The sequence below is a fragment of the Aedes albopictus genome, chromosome 2 (genome assembly GCF_035046485.1).
Source record: "Aedes albopictus strain Foshan chromosome 2, AalbF5, whole genome shotgun sequence".
Taxonomy (NCBI): Eukaryota; Metazoa; Arthropoda; class Insecta; order Diptera; family Culicidae; genus Aedes; species Aedes albopictus.
The window spans coordinates 344,014,226-344,034,162 of record NC_085137.1 but is presented as its reverse complement, the minus strand read 5'-3'; the positions used below and the strand labels follow the sequence as shown (position 1 = coordinate 344,034,162).

Below are 19,937 nucleotides of genomic sequence, written 5' to 3'. Positions count from 1 at the left end.
CCAATAAATCAAATTTCCTAAGTGTACAGAAGCATAACCGGGTGTTCAGCTCAGTGTTCAAGGGGCACTTTCACAGTTATTAACTGGTTTCTTTTAGAAAAGATCCTGATGCTGACCGGGAATCGAATCGAGTACCCTCAACATAGTAGGGGAGACTGAGGAGACTTGATCCCTGGGGAGACTTGTTCCCCCCATATTTGCTCGGAATCAAAAACATTTTTCTTCTAGCATATTTTTTTCAAAACTACTCCTGGACAAACGACTGTTTTTTTTTTAAATGTGAACATATTTTAATTAATTCAGCTTAGTATACACAACAGTGACATGGGGAGACTTGATCCCTCGAGGGTTACACACACATTATATATGTGATAAATAAAATTCTATTCGGAAGCCTCTATTTACTTGGAATTCTAGTCTATTCAACGATAAAATGTGTCAGATAATTTTAACTTTAGTACAAACCAATAAAAGGGGGATCAAGTCTCCCCATTTTGAAAATACGGCATATCCTTAAAAACTTAAGGAAATCTTACAATTTCAAACACTCCATATTCATCAAAAATACAAGCAAACTCGAAAAGAAACTGAATAGGAAGACTCTGGAATTATTTTCCCTTTAAATAAACCATGTGCTGAAAGGGGGATCAAGTGTCACCTATTTTTGTAAAATACATTATAAGACATGCCTCCATAAAAACACAGTTTTGAAAACTTTGACAATAATTTAAAGACCTTCTGTTGTGTATTAACTTGCAATAGATGTTTACCTGCCATTTTGTACGGAAATCGGATCTAGTTTTGTGTTTTTTCTTAAAGTTTCAGGTAAATTAAGAAAAAGGGATCAAGTCTCCCCGGTCTCCCCTATTGTTAAATAACCGCGCGTAAACCATTTCGGCTACATGGATCCCGAACGGTTAAGCTCTCTAATATTCACACAATGCCGGTATTCTTAGGACCCCTGGAAGGCTCAATTATGATTAGTGGAACAGGATGTTGATTTGAGTATCTAATAGTTTTGTACCAATTATATAATCTAATCTGCCAACACATTGCCGTAACTATTTTCTTTGGATAGTCGTATCTAATGCTGAATGCTGAGCTCAATGTCGCTGTCGCAATTTAATGACTGTCACCAACTCCACGCTCGCCGTGATTTCCAGGTCTTCTTCCAATCATTTATTTTCTTTAAAGTTATAAGTTTTTTTAGTCATAAGCTGATAAAAGCCTAAATTTCGCTAAACAAATTTGCAGATGTCTAACGTCTACATGCCCAACATAGTGCACCCTTTGAATCTGTTGAAATTCTATCCAAAAAATTATCTGTATAAGGTACCACTTCCCTTACTAAGCATATATGCTCCCATTTTCATCCAACTCAAGGCAAAGTATTGATTTTTTCCGCATAAGTGAGCATATATAAAAACATAAAAAAACGTAATCAATTTATGCCGTCAGTTCCGGTCGATTGTTAAAAAGACTGAGACCTTGATAAGGTCTCGGCGGTTTTCCTGAGGACCTATCAGCAGGTTTAACATTTAAAACCTGCGAATGATTTTAGACAAATTTTCCTTGAATTCTTTCCTGGTTTCGCCGTGGATTTCAACTCAGGTAGAAGAGAATATCTAAATCATATATCAACTTTTGATGTCATAGCTTGATGTGATTTTGATGTGTTATTCAAAAATTTAGTGAAGATTGCATGAATAACTCAAAGTGATATGATATCAATTTTTGTTCTTGTCGAAATATCTGAAAATTTCTACATAAGAACTAATTTAGCTCTTCTACCGTCAAGGCACCATTCACCGTGGATCTAAGAGTATTCGGGGCAAATAAGGGCTGTCATTTGACACCAGTCTTATAAACATTGTTGGTGCCGCTTTTAATTGCCTTCGTTATAGGTTAAAATTAAAGCAATATCCACAGAAGTAGAAAAATTTTCACAAAATTTGGTGATATAGCACAATTAGTAAAGGGTAGTAGGGTCGCCTAACTCCGTGGTAGGTCTCCATTCACCGTGGTAGTAGGGACCCATTCACCGTGTATAAGCAATTTTATTCTACTTTGTTTAAAAATGATCAAAACAACCCAGCCAAGAGAATTTTCTTCGTTTAAATTCATTTTAAGTAATAACTTGCAAGATTTTATTAGTAAAACGAATGTTCAAATTTTCGATTTTTTCTAGATATATGGGACAATATGGGGCACGGTGAATGGAGACCATTGATTTTTAGGGTACCCATTTACCGTGCCTTTTTATTTCAATTAAAAAGTACGAGTAATCGTACTTTCTTGTTAAACTTACTTCGGTAATGCAAAATACATACCTGATAATTTAATTGCTTCTTGGTGGAATAAAAACGTTACTACATTTAGTTTATCGCTTAAATCACCTTAGCGCAGTTTTTGTTTTTTTACTATGAATGAAGTGAACGAGCAGAAACTCGCTTCATGTAAACACACTTTAGTATCAAAATGATACTTTTGAATGTTCCTAATGAGCGTTTTGACATGGTAACAATACATTAGTGTTGTATTGGTGAAATTTAAGGGATCATAATATGGAGATAATGAAAAAATATTCGAAGGCACACGGTGAATGGAGCCCCCACGGTGAATGGCGCCTTGACGGTACATGAAATGCAACACATACACCCAGAGATGCCTCTTTCTGAGCTGAGGAAACGAAGAAGCTTATGCTCTTATTCGTCTTATTCCCGTGACATTCACAACAGTGAGCCACAGTTGAGTGGTAAGCATCTCCGCCTGTAAAGGTCGTAGGTTCGACGCTGAATGTTGGCATTTCTTTTGATGTTTCAAAAAAAAGATCGACAAATCTTGTCTGCTATTGTATTGATAAAGTAATATCTTAACTATCTATTTCAACGATGTAAACATGATGATCGAAGGACCGCGATTATCCTTTGCGGACGATCTTAAACTATACCTTCGTGTTCGCTTAATTGAAGACTGCTATTTCCTTCAACGTCAGGTGGATGCATTTGCTGAATGGTGTACCTTAAATCGAATGGAAGTCAACCCATCTAAGTGCTCGGCGATCTCGTTCTCGAACAAAAAACGGCCTATACTGTTCAATTATAATTTGTCAGGTACCCAAATTGAGCGTGTTAGTCATATCAAAGACCTTGGTGTAGTCTTGGACGAACAGCTCTCCTTTAAACAGCATATCAGCTATGTCGTCGGGAAAGCTTCGAGTGTACTGGGATTCATATTTAGAACTGCTAAAGAGTTCATGGACGTCCATTGCCTTAAATCCTTGTACTGTGCCCTATATCGATCCATACTGGAGTACTGCTCGGTTGTTTGGAACCCGTTCTACAATAATGACCCCAATGCACGACTAGGTTTAAACTAAAAAGCTCCAGGAAAAATCCCTGCAAGAATTCTGGAAGCAGCTATTAAATAAATCTCATAAGAAGCACCCATAATCTCGTGTCAGTTTTCATTCGGCATTCTAGGAAAAACTCTGGGAATAATTCCGAGAAAATCTGTAAAAAAATATCTGAGAACAACTACAAGGAAAAGCTTAAAAAATCTGAAAGAAACCACAGGAAGAACTCCATGAGAAATGTCAGCAATAGTTCTTGCAGTAATCCCAATAGGCAATCCGGAGAAATTGTTAGGAGAAAGTAAAAAAAAAAAAACTTGAGAGAAATTCCATGAATAACACCGGAAGTAAACTTTTGAAAAAACTAGAGAAACCTCGAGAGAAATCTCAAGTGAAACTTCAAAAGAAATCCTGCAGGAACCTTTGAGAAATATCCCAGCTGAAACTCGGGGAAATTTCGGCAGACGACAATTCATGAGAATTTCGAGACTCTGTGAGCAATACCAAAAAAACCAACGAAAGAAATTCTGTAGAATTCTTGTGAAAAACTCCAAGAGAAAGCGGTCGGAATTCAGGAATCCTGCAAGATTCTCAAGGTAGAATCCTGGAGAGAATTGTTCGAAGTTTGGGAAAATTCTGATAGAAACCCGGACGAATCTTCGGAAGGCGATAATCACAAAAATGGCGTGAAAATTACGAAATAATCTTGTGAGAAATCCTGGAAGGTATCCCAAGATATATTTCTAAAGAAATATCAGCAGATTTTCTGAAAAAAACCTTATAGAATCATTTTCAGATGGTTTTTTACTTTCAGATTCTGGATGGAACATAATCAAGTATTCGGATCACAGACGAAGTGTCTATCTCGTTTGTTACCTCAGATGAATTGAAGCAGGTTGATGCTCTTTCAAATTAACTGTTGCACTTGAAGGAGCGATGAGGAGGTCTGCCGTGCAGAGAAATTGCAATATCATCACACGGTCGCACATGCTCCTTGGCTCTGCGGAAGATATTGATCTAATTGGAATCAATCTCAGGGCAGTGGAGGAACCTTATGTTCTTCTGGACACAGACAATGAGGATAGGCCTTACGGTTAACTCTACCAATACAAAAACGAAGGCTGACAGGAAAGCGGGTTATGCTTATGTAAATCAGAGCGTGTGTGCTCCAAAAAGAGTGGCTCAAAGCCTGTGCACTGGTTCTCCGGAAAGCCAGCCATAAAGGGGTGATCCATGAAATACGTCCCGCTTGGAGAGGGTTAAGGGGGGGGGGGGTTGGTCTCGGTGGTGTGAAAGTATGACAAGCATTGTTACCCTTAACCCTTTGGAGCCGGAGGGGTCATATATGACCCCAACATTTAAACGGCTTATAAATTCACCCATTCGATAAAACAGAATACTGTCTTCGGCAAAGTTATTGCAAATTGAGTCCTCTATTAGGGAAAAATGTGAATATTTGTATTTGGGGCTTCATTGAAAACCTAGGACATCCTGAACACCATGAAATTTGGAAAAACGAAATAATTGACATACCAGGTGTTTTAAAAGCTGAGCTTGGATGTGGGTCACGTATATATGTATTCATTTAGCCTTCGTTAAGGTTAGCAAAAGGTATTTTATATTCTGGGTTGTTCTAGGTGTTCCAAACTGTCCCATAGTGAAGTCCTTCAATTCTACAAGAATAAGGTTGTGTATTTTCGCCACAAATAATAGCATTGCATAACCTACTGGGATCCGTAAAGCCCTTGACATCTACGATATCATTTATAGACACTATAGGGATATTCCAGATCAGCCAAACTACCTTGGAGTTCAGAACCTCAGGTCTACACTCGTAACAGTAGCCATATCTGTTTTACTGAGTAACGCTGCATAAACAAGCGCAATTACTGGAGCAATCTGAAGTCTACCAGCATATTATAATCCTTTGGGACATTCAGGGTCGTCCAAATTGTTCTATAATGAAGTCCTTCAATTCTACCAGAAAAGCTTTATGTGTTTTCGCCATAAACTGTAAGTATTGCATATTCTGCTGGGACCCGTGAGGCTCTTGAAATCTCAAATGTCATTTATAGACACTACAGGGATATTCCAGATCAGCCAAACTACCTTGGAGTTCAGAACCTCAGGTCTACACTCGTAACAGTAGCCATATCTGTTTTACTGAGTAACGCTGCATAAACAAGCGCAATTACTGGAGCAATCTGAAGTCTACCAGCATATTATAATCCTTTGGGACATTCAGGGTCGTCCAAATTGTTCTATAATGAAGTCCTTCAATTCTACCAGAAAAGCTTTATGTGTTTTCGCCATAAACTGTAAGTATTGCATATTCTGCTGGGACCCGTGAAGCTCTTGAAATCTCAAATGTCATTTATAGACACTACAGGGATATTCCAGATCAGCCAAACTACCTTAGAGTTCAGGACTTCAGGTCTACATTCGTAACAACAGCCATAACTGCTATACTGAGTAACGTTGCATATTTACCCGTGGATACTGGACCAATCTGAAGGCTACACTTTTTTATTATTATAAACCTTTGTGACGTCCAGGTTCGTCCAAACTGTTATATAATGAAGTCCTTCAAATCTACAAGAAAAACTTTATGTGTTTTCACCATAAATAATTGCATAGTATAATCTGCTGAGATCCGTGAAGCTCTTGAAATCTGAAATATCATTTAGAGACACTATGGTATGTTCCAGGTCTGCCAAACTATTTTTGAGTTCAGAACTTCAAGTCTACTCTCGTAACATCAGCTATATCTGTCATACTGAGTATCGTTTTATAATCAATAGCGGGGGCTGGACCAACCTGAAGTCTAACTATATATTATTATGAACCTTTGGGATACTGAGAGTCGTTCAAACTTCCTGAAGTTTAGCTCTCGATAGTAACAGTATTGATTCTCACAATGAACTTATACTGTAATCTGTAATCCCCCTGGCACACCATGAGTCATTTCAAGATAGTTTAGAGATATTCCAGATCAACCACACTACTCCGAAGTCCATTGCTTCAGGTCTACACTTGTGATAATAGCTTTTGCCACTACGTTAAGTAGTGTTACAGAATTCACTGTACTTACTTATTAAAGTAGTTAGAGGAACAATAAGCGTTGTTATATATTTTTGGGATATTATGGGCTTCCTTATTGTTATAAAGCCAAGTTGATAAAAACAACCACTGTAACTTTCAGAAGACTTACTGGAGATGATAGATTACAGATTTTAATGAAAGAAGTCTACGGGTGACTTTAAGATCTAAACTCAAGAACAGTTTGAATGACCTAGGATTTCCCGATTGATCTGACACTGTCTATTTACCTTTCAGTAGACTCACTGGACATGATATATAACAAATCGTAGCTTTGTATTATGAAAAAAGTTACCGTTACACCCGCACATTTTAGGACCTGAACTCAAGAACAGTTTGGATGACCTAGGATATCCTGACTGATCTGATACTGTCTATTGAACTTTCAGAAGACTTACTGGACATAATAGATTACAAATCGTAGCTTAGTATAATAAAAAAAAGTTACCGTTACACCCTTAGACTTTAGGATCCAAACTCAAGAACAGTTTGGATGACCTAGGATATCGCGACTGATCAGATACTGTCTATTAGCTTTTCAGAAGATTTACTGGATATGATAGATTACAAATCGTAGCTTTGTATAATGAAAAAAAAAAAAAAATACCGTTACACCCGTAGACTTCAAGATCTAAACTTAAAAACACTTAGGATGACCTAGGATATCCCGACTGATCTAATATTATCTAATAACCTTTCAGAAGACTTACTGGACATGATAGATTACAAATCGTAGCTTTGTATAATGAAAAAAGTTACCGTTATACCCGAAGATTTAAGGATCAAAACTCAAGAATAGTTTGGGTGACCTAGGATATCCAGAAAAAATATTCTGCATAATATTCTTCCGTTTTTATGCTATTGGCCACCAAAAATACCGAAAAACGTAGAAAAAACTCCATAATAATGCTTGGAAAAATTCCGGCATCAAAGGGTTAAAGGATGTGGACAACTTTTTTTTGCATAGTTTTACTTATATCTTTTGACCCAGTGGGTAGATTTGCACAACCAAAATGTTTTTATCAAGGGGATTAGTTGTGCTATCATATGCATATATGGAGATTATGTTATGCTAGAACATTTTGGAGATATAGCTGTAAATGTAGTGTACACCACTTGTTCTTCACTCGAACCCGCGTTTTATTTCTATGTACATGTGATATATTTCAATGGAAATTGCACAACATTCTTTGATTGGGTTGGGGCTGTTAGATAGAAAAGTCTTATGTCCTTTAACAGCTGTAACATAGATCTCCAGGTTATCCAAAACGTCCAGAAGTTTTGAACTTTGTCTACTGAATACAAATAGTTGTGTTTATTTTTAATATCACTTGAATTTGATGAATTACATTCAAATATACATTTTGAAACATGAAATGATGGTAGTCATGACCTGTTGATGTTCTAGGCAACTTAAAATAGCTCTGGAGTTCTGATTATAAGGCCTTTACCTGTAATAGTATATCAAACTATTGTATGAATGTCAGAACTGATTTCATTAGATCCATACATGTAAATCAGGGAGTGTGGAAGACTAACTGCACATCAATGGCGACACCTTAGGCCATCCAAATCATTCTGGAGTTAAGGCCTTTATACCTACACCCGTAATAACGCATCGGGTGCATTTCAAATTACAGGGGATAGACAAAATGATCGGGACAGGCAAAATTTTCACTATTCAAAAAATGTTCAATTAGCTGTAACTTTTCGAAAAGTGCATCAAATATTTTCAAATTTTTACTGTGTGTTTCTCAACTAGTTGTGTATCAGTGGACAAAATTTGGAAAAGGTCGGACACTTCTTCACGAAGTTATAAAGATTTTTGAAAAAGGTAAAATTATCCGATAGCCAACTTTGAGCTGTTATATCTCCGGATTCAATGAACCGAATGCAATGAAATTTTGACCATTTATGACTTATATAATGAGCTATGCAAAATAATTGACTTAACTTAATATTCCTAACACGGAAGAAAATTAAAATGATTAGATTATTTTTCTAATAAAACACCAAATTATCCAAAACATCAACATCGTTTCAAAATTCAAGATGCAAATTATAGTTCATTTAGTTTCCCTCTAATTGACTTATATATAAATGCGTTTTGAAGGAAAGTAACAACATAGCCGCCAATAAATTGAAACAGTAATGGGATGCATATTAAAAATAGACCAATTTACTTAAAAATCGTGAAAAAAATAAAATCGCTATAACTTTTTCGCTTGTTAAAAATTTCAAGTTAAGTCAAATGTTTTCCAGAGTTCATTATATAAGTCATGAATGGTCAAAATTTCATTGCAATCGGTTCATTGAATCCGGAGATATAACAGCTCAAAGTTGGCTATCGGATAATTTTATCTTTTTCAAAAATCTTTATAACTTCGTGAAGAATTGTCCTCTCCTCTTCTTGGCGTAACGTCCTCACTGGGACAAAGTCTGCTTCTCAGCTTAGTGTTCTATGAGCACTTCCACAGTTTTTAACTGAGAGCTTCCTCTGCCAATGACCATTTTGCATGTGTATATCGTGTGGCAGGCACGAAGATACTCTATGCCCAAGGAAGCCAAGGAAATTTCCATTACGAAAAGATCCTGGACTGACCGGGAATCGAACCCGTCACCCTCAGCATGGTCATGCTGAATACCCGTGCGTTTACCGCCTCGGCTATATGGGCCCAGAAGAATTGTCCGATCTTTTCCAAATTTTGTCCACTGATACACAACTAGTTGAAGAACTTACAGTAAAAATTTGAGAATATTTGATGCACTTTTCGAAAAGTTACAGCTAGTTCAACATTTTTTGGGAAGTGAAAATTTTGCCTGTCCCGATCATTTTGTCTATCCCCTGTATGTGGTTAAGGCCTTCAGATCTACACTCGTAATAAAGCATCCTGCACGTTCAAAACTTGGTGTAGTGTATTTTAGTAGACATAGATGAAAAGTTCGACCATATATCATATAACTTGAAGCTTTTCTTGATCATCCCAACCATTCTGAAGCTAAAATATACGGTTTTCATATGTAATGAACTTTCAAGTGCACTAATATCAGCATTTATTTCTTTTGATTCAAACAAATAATACAAGTCGTGGGAGTCAAATTTCCAGTACATCAGCGATATATGAAGCATCATTTTTTTTTATTATATGGTTGAGGCCGGATTACGATAATGTAACCTGAATCATACATGATCAGAAAAACTAGTGATGAGGGAGGTTTTTGAAGGTGCGCAGAACAATGGTACGAGGCGGCGAAGGATGAACCACGAGCTCGCTGCACTTATCCTGAATATACATGAAGTCGAAAAATATAGCGGACACGACATATTGTGAGGCGAAGGATGAACCACGAGCTCGCTGCACTTATCCTGAATATACATGAAGTCGAAAAATATAGCGGACACGACATATTGTGAGGTTATTAGGCAACAATCTTGAAAAGTTGGAGACCATACCTGTTGACATAAGAAGGCGGGGACCGTAGTGTTCAAGATGGAGATGGACCGGTTCGAAGTTTTTGATTATGTGTTATTATGTATGTGGCTTGGCAAATAAATGTATGTATTATGAAACCGAACTTTTTATATATTTCATTAACCCAAGATAAAAATCAAACTCTTGGAGTAAGACGCATTGTATGGTTTTCTCCTGTGGGGGTTCATCCATTTACCTCCGTCCAAAACTCAATTCTCAAGTCGCACTCAAATTACACACGATCAACAACAGTGGAAACCTCATATTTGTCGACTTGTTACTATTTAGGAAATGTTATCTCGGTTTGTGTTTCCCAGCCAGACCCTCATCGGATAGCAACATCCTAAATTACAGTCCTTCATTTGCAGTTCTCTCGTAACGGCGACAGTGGCAGTAGTAGGTAGTAGTAGATAAAAGCAGCAGCAATTTTCATCATCAACGAGGCAAGAAACAAACAAACATTAATTACAGTGCTGCTGTTTTGTGTGTGATCTATGCATCCCACGGGAGTGATGGAAGGAAACACACAGTAAAATTGTGGGTGGCAAAAGGTAACGGGGGTAGGGGCAGGATGTTGCACCAAAATGTCGCCCAGCCAACCGTGTGCGCGCGCTCACAAGCTACACCGAAACAAGGAAACGGAGGTCCATGTCGTTACGTAGTTTAGCACTTTTGAAACTTTCGGTTGAGCGGCTGAGCAGGGGAGGGGACCTTGGGGACTGTGTCGGATGTAATTAACAAAAGGCTACACGGTTCGGTTCATTTTTGTAACAGGAACGTACGTTTATTTTTTTCCTTAAATTTAATATGCACATAGCAGAATTTTAAGCTATAACTTTCATTCACTTCTTCCAAGGTGAAGATATTTTCCAAACCATGATTAGAATCGATAGAGGACACCCGTCGCCATATTTGTCAGTGTCAGCACAAACAAGTTGTATTTATACAGGCTGCTTTGGGCCATCCGATTGGAATCAAACATGGATACTGATTAATTATTTGGGACTGTTTCGGTTTGTTCCATTTGCTTTTGAGTTTGGACTCGCCTTTACGCTGGTAAAATATTAAGCTATCGATCAATGAATAATAAGCTGGTTTTGATTTAAAGTCATATCATGTACTTAACGGTTCAATTACTATATTAAATATATCTTGCACAACGAAAGCCTTGCTTTCTATATTCATAGTTTTTTCGTCATTCTTTGCTTCGAATGGTTAATAAATATATTCTTCTTTTCGAATCAATAGCAGAAAAGCCAGCAAATGTACGGTTGATTAATACTTACAGTATTATAGCATTTTGGTTTACGATTTTCGCATGTTGTTTAAAAAGCTAGAACATTAAGATGCAAACAATGAATATCTTACGTGATGCCAAAACATTTAGTAAAATTTGTCATAAAAATTTATATTTACGATCTTTTACAATCTGAATAAGTCTTCAAAGTAACTTAGACTGATTTCAAAGGAATTATTCAATTTTATATCAACAACTATAAGAATTTCAAATTCAGAAAGTATTCTGTACTTCGCTCGGTCTTTACTTTCATCGGTCGTATCCGCTTCTTGATAATTAACTAAATGACCTGCTATTTATCTACAATCAATCCAAACAAACATGCCCGGAAATAGTTCCGTTTTCTACCACCGTTTTGCCTACTGCTGGTACGTTTGAAATAACTAAAACCATTAGCACGTGGTTCACACCTCTCAGACTCACTCTCATCCCTATCAAATACAGTTACAGTTATAAATTTCTCATAAAAATAGCTTTTCTCTCATCTTTAGCACGGTCGCTCGTTTGCTTTCCCTTACTCACTAATTATTTTCATTTGAAAACTACTGAAAATATCACTTATTTACTTACAATTACTTATTTGCTTCAATTTTCATATGTACATGTGTTGCCGTCTTGCTGTAGTTTGTCTTTGCTTGCATCCGCTCGTTAGATTTATGCTCTCTTGTCCAATAAACCTCAATTTAATAGTTATGCACCGAATAAATTAACATTTTCTTTCACTTTTGGAATTCCCATGGGCGAAACTCAACAGACAGGGCTCGCAGATGGCAATGATTTCTTTTGATTCTTCCGTATATGGCGACGAGTCCATCGATTCTTTTCAAGTTGTAACGTAAAACTAACATACCTTTTTGCTTCAATGCGTGAACCACACAAAAGGGACTTAAGTCGATTTGTAACCGTCAAAGAAGATCAAGAAGAATGAAATGAAAAACAACTGTTGATTGTAAAACTAGCGTATGCTCGAAAAAAATATGCACTTCTTATGTGACTTATGATCCTTAATACAACAAATTACATTTATGGTAATCATTTTCTTTTGGTTGCGATGATTATCCGTTTGTTTCTTTTTTTTTACTTTTTCGTGTTTAAAATGCGTTTTCGGTTTGACGAGCTCTGTTTTTTTTATTATCCAGCTTTCTTATTTTCTTCCACCCCTGGAAACGACAAAATTCTTAAGAAAATACAGTGAAAATATCAAGAGAGTGAGAAAAGAACTTCCGAAAGAGTATTTATCGTGAGCCGTTGTGATTTCGTGTATGTGTATTGTGTGTTGTGTGAGTTTGTGTCAGTGATACATGCATGCTATGTGATGAAACTGTCGTCTGTATTTCTTCTACTGACATCGCGAATCCATTGTTTCTACACTCATTCCAACAACAAAAACAGCTTATAAACAGCAAAAAGACATAGATATATAGCCTAGCAAAAACGGATCGTGACGTTGAAATTCTCACTCGACAAATCTGCTTGTAACATTTTTTTTAGGTTGTCAGTATTTAGCGAAAATTGGGTCTATTTCAAATATTTTCTTTCAAAATGCGGACGATTGTTAGAACTACATACCTGAAATAAATACGTATTTGACGCGAATTCAATATCAATGAAAAAAGACTGAGATTTTAAATCGCATTTAAACAATGATTTTCCAATTATACAGTGGACATTCGATCGTGTTAGATAGTTGACTGCAATACATTTTTACTAAAACTCCAACAGGTACAGCAGATGTTTGCTCGAAGGAAACGCTTTAACTTTAATGCTTTTTTAAAAGAAAGTTCACTAAATGCAACGGTTACTGTATTCCGTCAAAATAAAATATCAACACCACTTTGACGTCTGTCAGTTGTTGCAACTGTCGAATTTCATTCGATAAGCGAAACGTAAATATGTTGCAGATATCGCACAACCGTTTTGCAGTTATCGATTCACCATTCTTAAAAATGAAGAGCCAACATGAATCTTTGGATAAATCAATAACGACTGACAGCAACTGCCAGCATAGTTACCAGCCAAAACCCGTTGCAGTGAATATGTAAAACGTGCACCTAGTATCGAAAGTCTACTGTACCATTTATAAAAGAAAAGATTTGAAATTTACACAATTTTCTACACCTGACTTCTACATGCCTATTAAAGTGGTTTGACAGATGAAGCGGAAGTTTTCCGTTGTTGACGTGATGGTTGTGAAAATCAACTCAAATTGAGTACTTACTAATCAAGTTTCTCGTATAAAATGGAATGTAATCTGCTATTTTTTTGGAAAATGTTTTGACTTCCCTTTTGTAAGAGGACCAAACTGCCGTTCCTCTGCAAAGTGACATAAGCGACATTGACAATTTTTGGTTATTGTTCATCAAACTCTTGATCGTTCGCTATGTTTTCTTTCATAAATGCTAGATTTCCAGTAGATATTGCATCCTAATATAGCAGGCAAATCACCGTGTAATTATTTCACCAGATATATGCCAAAGGACGTCCAAATTTGGAATGGCGCTCACGTCACTTTGTAGAATTACGGCAGCAAATGCAGAGTGGATAAAGTTTCATCAAAATTGAAGCTTTTTAATGACCTTTCTATGTTTTAAGTTCAAAAGATAAATTATTATTTAACTATTATGCAGTCGTTTTCTCGAAAAGTGATATTTGCGACTTACACTTCTTTACTGTGGGTTTACACCTCATTTCCAATTTGTTTCATAAATGCTTAAAAAAAACTATTGGAGTTTTAATGTTTCCTAGGTCGGAATTCCACAGAACAGGAAAATAACTGCAATTTATGTGTATTTTAAATACCAATCAAAACATTTTTCTTGAAACAGCAGAAACTCTCCTGGTAAACTATGCAGCAAAACTTGATTGAAGCAACCCAAAACACTAATAGTATCCACCTTACGTGCGCACTTTCACTCCACATGCATTCCGTCGAAACTAAGTTCCACCGATAGAGTTGTATGTCGTTTTGTTGACCTATAAAACCACTAATCAGACCTCTAAATTTACATTGTTCAACACACGGAACAGAACACACAGAGAATGGCCTCTCTGCACAGGTTATATCCATTTGCTAGCAGCAGAAACGCATACGTCTACCGGGCTTTCCTTAAAGAATACAAAAATTCTCCAATCAAACAGTCTGTTGGCAGCAGTGTACTGCCTACTTTATCGATTAACCACAGTTCATCGACTCCAGAACATCTGAACCAAATGGAATTAATTTACAAAATCTTTGCTAGCTTGTAGCAGATTACCTTATATTACGTAACATAGAGTTTCTGTTTCCTTTTTTCTCTTTTTTTGTTCTATGCGTCCTTCTCTGTTTGCCTTAGTTTACCTTAAATATAGCTTGTATAAAATTCGTTTCTTTATTTTATTGTTTTAAATGTATCTTTAATCGTATTGGATTTCATTTTTTTGCCTTGCTCATTTTTTAAATCATTCGCTTTTATACACGTGTTTGCTTCTTCAAGTTTTCTGTGCAACGACTTTATGAATCATCTTTCCTCGTCTCAGTGTGAGCTTTGCTGAGAAAGTTGTTGAACGAACGCGGTTCTCTAAATTTTAGCAACAATAAAATTAATCAACGGAAGTTATACTTAAAAATAAACTTTAAAACTTAGACTAAAAATAACATTTTTCACTTTTAACTTTTTTGGTATCATTCAATTGGGAGGGATAAAACTTTTGATTAACCTAGGGCTCCTAAAGAAAATATTCGAAGTGTTTTGTGCCAATGCAAAATTGTGCTAGAAGTAGAAAAAACTATTATTGTGCTTCGACCGAATACGACATGTTGTCTAAATCAAGTGTGTGTGTGTGTGTGTGTGTGAAAATACTGGAAGCGGTTCTAGCGCACAGGTTGGATAGGTTTGGAATGGCGCGCTTTCTGCCTTGGTGACTCCGTTTTCAGCAACTTTCAGCAACATAGCGCTCCAGATCTTCTGCGTTTGCTTCTTTTTTTTATGATTTTCTTCGTTACGAAAAAAAGTTCGTAAAAAATATATTTTGTCTAAACTACTGTTTTGTTTCCGCTAGTTTATTTTCCTAATGTTTTCACCGGCTTGCTTCATTTCTCTATTCTAGTTCTAAATATTACACCTTTCTTTGTTTTGCTGTGTTTGCTTTTTCTCTTTCACTATTCTTTTCTTTTCAGTGTCGTCCTCATCATTAGTCATCAGGGCTGGACTGTACGTTGAAATTTAAATGCAGCGTGTCTATTCACTCCTAAATAATACTTTTGTTCGTTTTGATTGTGTGTGAGTGTAAAACTGTGTCTTATTCTGGCTGTTTGCTTTCTGGTTTAGTTCTGTAATATATGAAAGGAAATAAATAACTTTTCATCGTGTGTTTTGTCGTCAGTGCTTTTTTTTTTTGTTTTGTAGTGTTGCTTGTTTGTTGTAGTTTGTTCTGTTATTATTGCATTGCGGTTTTTGTGTTTAACTTTTGTTATTTTTTTCTGATTCAGATTTTTTTAAAAGATTTTTCTTTATTTTGCGCGGGCTCAGGTGTTTTCGGTTGGTGGTGGTAGTAGTTGCTAATTTTATTCTACGGACACAACTATATGTTATAGGGTAGATTGAACGGCTGAAACAGTAAACATAGGAGTACAAAACGATGAAAACTTTTGCAACGGTAACACACTTTCTCTGTTCGGTTCACCTGCGAAAAGCAGCTACTCCGAACGGAATTAACATTGAACATTCGAAAAGCGCTGTAAACTCTCATCCATGGGGGTTGGTTTTCACGTTTACTTCTCCAATATCGTTATCTTTACGTGTTTTGTTTTAAGATTCATCTAGTGGTTTTAAAATACGTAAAAAATTATCCAGTCTTTGATTAATACTATTTTTGACACATTTTTTCACTGTTCATTTTCAATCAGTTTTATGTTCCGTTCTCATTTTGGTTTCGTTACGCTAGATTTATTCTAAAATGGCATGAGAAATGGAGTTGGATGATGGATTTCAAAAATCTGTGTAAGCATTCGTGATGGTGTCGTGAAGGTATTGCTAATGTTCACTGGAAATTTATTCTATGTAGCGTTGTAAAAATGAGGCGCAGACAAATCTGCAGCGCAAACTCTATGAGGACATATGGAATGCAACAGTATTTGAACAAAATACATATTGTATATTTATTGATTGTTGATATTTTTCGGTGATTACTACACACTAACGCCTCGATTTATTACGTTTCGGCTTACTCTTCTTCAGCCATCATCAGATTTGTCTAAATCGATACACTCGCCACTAGTGTGGCTCTATTACTCAGAAAATACATATTGGTTAGCTTTGAGAGACGTGCGCCATTTCAAAAAGATCGAAAAAGAAATGTTTATCAATTTTCCAAAAGCCATTTTTTTCGAAATCTCGTTGAAAACATATTCCTGTAGATGTGATAAACATTTCCCGGTGATTCGCAGGTAATTCTTATAGCAAGATAGAGAAGGGAAGTAACGTCAAAGCCTTGATAGAGCGAGCGAAAACACGTGGAGCCAAAACCGCAGTCCGTCAGCACCATTTGGACAGACTGCCTACCCGACGAAGGCGAGAAAGCCACACATACCGGTGGCATTCGCGTTTCCTCTTGGATATCTCACAACACTATCTTAGCATTATCTGCAACATCTTCTGCAAACAGATCCTATGTGGTCCATATTGTCATGTTACGTATCGTCTTGGAGCAAGTTAATGAATTTCAAGAGTCTTGGTACCTTGTGTTCATTGATTACGAAATGGCTTTCGACTGTCTCAATCATGTGGAGAGCCCTGATGCACAATCTAACAATATCATTTTTTATGATAACGTGGGATGCAAAACCACCGGTGCTGTACGTTACTAATGAAACACGATGCGTATCAACGGATCACATTTAGTCCGACAGTTGGCTTTAGGGTACTGTACAACTCCATCCAGTCCAGTATAGAGTCTGCGCAATAATTTCTCTGCACCGTGTGTAGTCAAGCACATGTCAATATCCGAAACCTAACCAAAGAAAACACTGACCCTACGAGGGCAGCACCGAACGAACGAAACGTTAAAACACCAATCAATCCACACTGCTCTAGGTTCTACACAATCCTACAGGTAAGAGTGAATGCAGCTACTTGTCTCACAACTACGTGGTATGCGTGTGTCATTTTTTATTTGCGTTGCTTGTTTCTTCTTCTTCATTCGCTCCGTTGAAATGTTCCTCCATATACTATGCAATCGTTTTAGTCACCTGTGTTATTTTACTCTATGTGTTAGTTTTTTTTTATTATTTTGTTGTTGTTGCTGTATAAATCTGACCACCGGCGGTCACTCGAAAAATGCTGTATGCAGATCACAGAAATTGCATCACGCAATCGATAGGATATTTCTCCGTTTCTTGTTTTAATTTTTTTTACATTCGCGGTCAATTTGAATCACCTTCCGCTTGAGTGTGAATTGTTGTGTGAATGTAATGTTTGTGTCAAAGTCGTGTTACTTTTTCAAGTTGAAAAGTCATGGGTTACGAGGTTTTTGTTCAATGAATTTTGGTAGTTTTACCCGATGGAAAACAAGCTTGAAAGCAACGTTCTATGTCAAGGAAGTACTGAAGCCACCAGCATTAATTAGAACAAAAAGTTAAACTTCAAATGTTGAAGTGGCGTCGCATTATCTATACATATAGTTTTTCTATATTAACACTAAGAATTATAAAATTCAAGGGCAGGATATGTTTAATTTCCATTTTTTTAAGTTCAATGAAGAAAACCTGACAAAATTAGCAGAACTGTGAAGCAAGTTTGCAAAGTTAAACCTTCGGACCTTATCCTAGTCGAAATGTTTTTGTTTTGTTTTGGCAGTGATGTTTTCTTCAATATTGTTGGATAATTGTATTTCTTCTCTCGTTTACTTTGCTCACCTGACGGAAGAACAGAAAACAAGCTATATTATCTTTAGTCTTAAACTTTTGCAAATAAAACTAAAGGGAAAAACGAAAACAAAACAAAAATCTTAAATCCTAAAATGGCCACATTAGATACGAAATCCTTTTTAACTTGAAGAATGTTAAATTTACTTGACTATAACAACAAAGTCATACGCATACTTAGGAAACTACACTACAATTATGCTAAAGTATGAAAACGCCTTATTGAATGTTGATGTGGTAGAGCGTGTCGATTGGGAACTCCCGACACACGTGAGGGATGGTGATGTGACTCTTAAAACTAATTAAAATACAAAGAGACAATTTCCATTTTGCCCTACTAATACAGATACAATAATACCAATACTCAAATTTTGGTTTTCCGAAAACGCTTGGAATTGCCAGATCCGGTGCATCTGGATTTTCTTCTAATCCACCGTCTGCTCTAAAATCAGCTTATATACGTTTGCTAACCGCTTCTCTATTTCTCACTCGCGTTTCTAAAAACTTACGTCCTGGTGTATAATAGTCTAATGAGAAAACTTTTCTAGATAATGATGTGTTTATTCGGGGACGATAGCGAGCAGGATCATATCAATGACGAAAATGATGATTGTAATGATGGCATTGGTGATGGTGTGTGTGTGATGATAATGACAATGGCTGAGGGGAAGAGGTTCATTCTAGTCTTCTAAAGTTTCCTAAATGTCTAAATGTGAGTTTGTTTACAGGAAATACTTTTCAAACGGAATCATCTCAAGGTGATGGGCAACGGTTTCACCGCCCCCATTAACTTTGGAAGTGTTTCAGTTGTCGTTGCTCTTACTATTCTGTATGTGTGTGTGGCTGTGTGTTTGGGGATGTGTTGACCGTAGAGGATGATACAAGCTCTTTTAATCGGGGTGCCAGGGATAGTCCACTTCCTGCTGGGCTTCCTCCTTCTCTCCCACGCCGACTTCGCATTCGACTGACTTAGGCATGCCGTTTCATGTGCAGTGCCAAATGGTCCGAGCGGGAGAAACACCGGTCACAGTGCCGGCATTTGAATGGTTTCGCTCCGGTGTGCTTTCGGTAGTGGCGGGTGAGTTCATCGCTGCGGGCAAAGCGCCATTCGCATCCATCCCAGGAGCATTTGTAGGGTTTCTCGCCTGAAATGATAGAAATGGAAAAATCTGGATTAGTACGAATTGTCCAAAGTTGGAAGATGATACAAATTACGTCGAGTGCTTGCAGAATTTCCATTAGAATAATTTTGCTATTGAATAAATTGAAAAGGTAGAATATGACATATTTATCAGTAAGAAAATAAGGTAATCCCCAAAACACAATAAATAAATCCTATTTTAAGAAGCAAGGCTTCGAAGAGTATTAGCTACCATTTCTGATTTATATGCAGAAGGTACTGAGTTAAATCCACGACCCGTCCTTCCCTCCTACCTTGTATATTTCTCTCTGCTTTTTACCTCTTCACTTCTATACCTTACCTTGATACCTTGTTGGCTACAAAGTAACTTTACTCCAATGCCGAGCGTATAGTAGAGCACCATCTTCGTCGGTCTTGGGCGATGTTCCTCCAGTTTCCCCGAACGTGTAGGGATCGTAGATCTTCTTCAACCGCGTGCAGCCAGCGAGTTCGCAGCCGCCCACGAAGTCGCCTACCTCTACCGGGTTCTCTGCTGAATATTGTTTTCGCTATTCTTTCTTCCGACATTCGCACTACGTGTCCAGCCCACTGAAGTCTGCCGTATTTTATACGTTTCACAATATTCGCATCTTCGTACACTTGGTACAACTCGTGATTCATGCGTCTGCGCCACA

General features: G+C 37.0%; 1 protein-coding gene across 1 annotated transcript in view; it reads right to left on the bottom strand.

Moving 5' to 3' along the window:
• Window positions 1-10,682: 10,682 nt before the first annotated feature.
• The window catches only part of LOC115263159 (Krueppel-like factor luna), a 271,925-nt gene continuing 262,670 nt past the window's right edge, over window positions 10,683-19,937 (bottom strand). Inside the window, exon 4 of the mRNA XM_029866087.2 lies at window positions 10,683-19,267. Coding sequence (XP_029721947.2) covers window positions 19,092-19,267 — 176 coding nt within the window. The 3' untranslated portion in view covers window positions 10,683-19,091. The remainder of the gene's footprint in view (window positions 19,268-19,937) is intronic.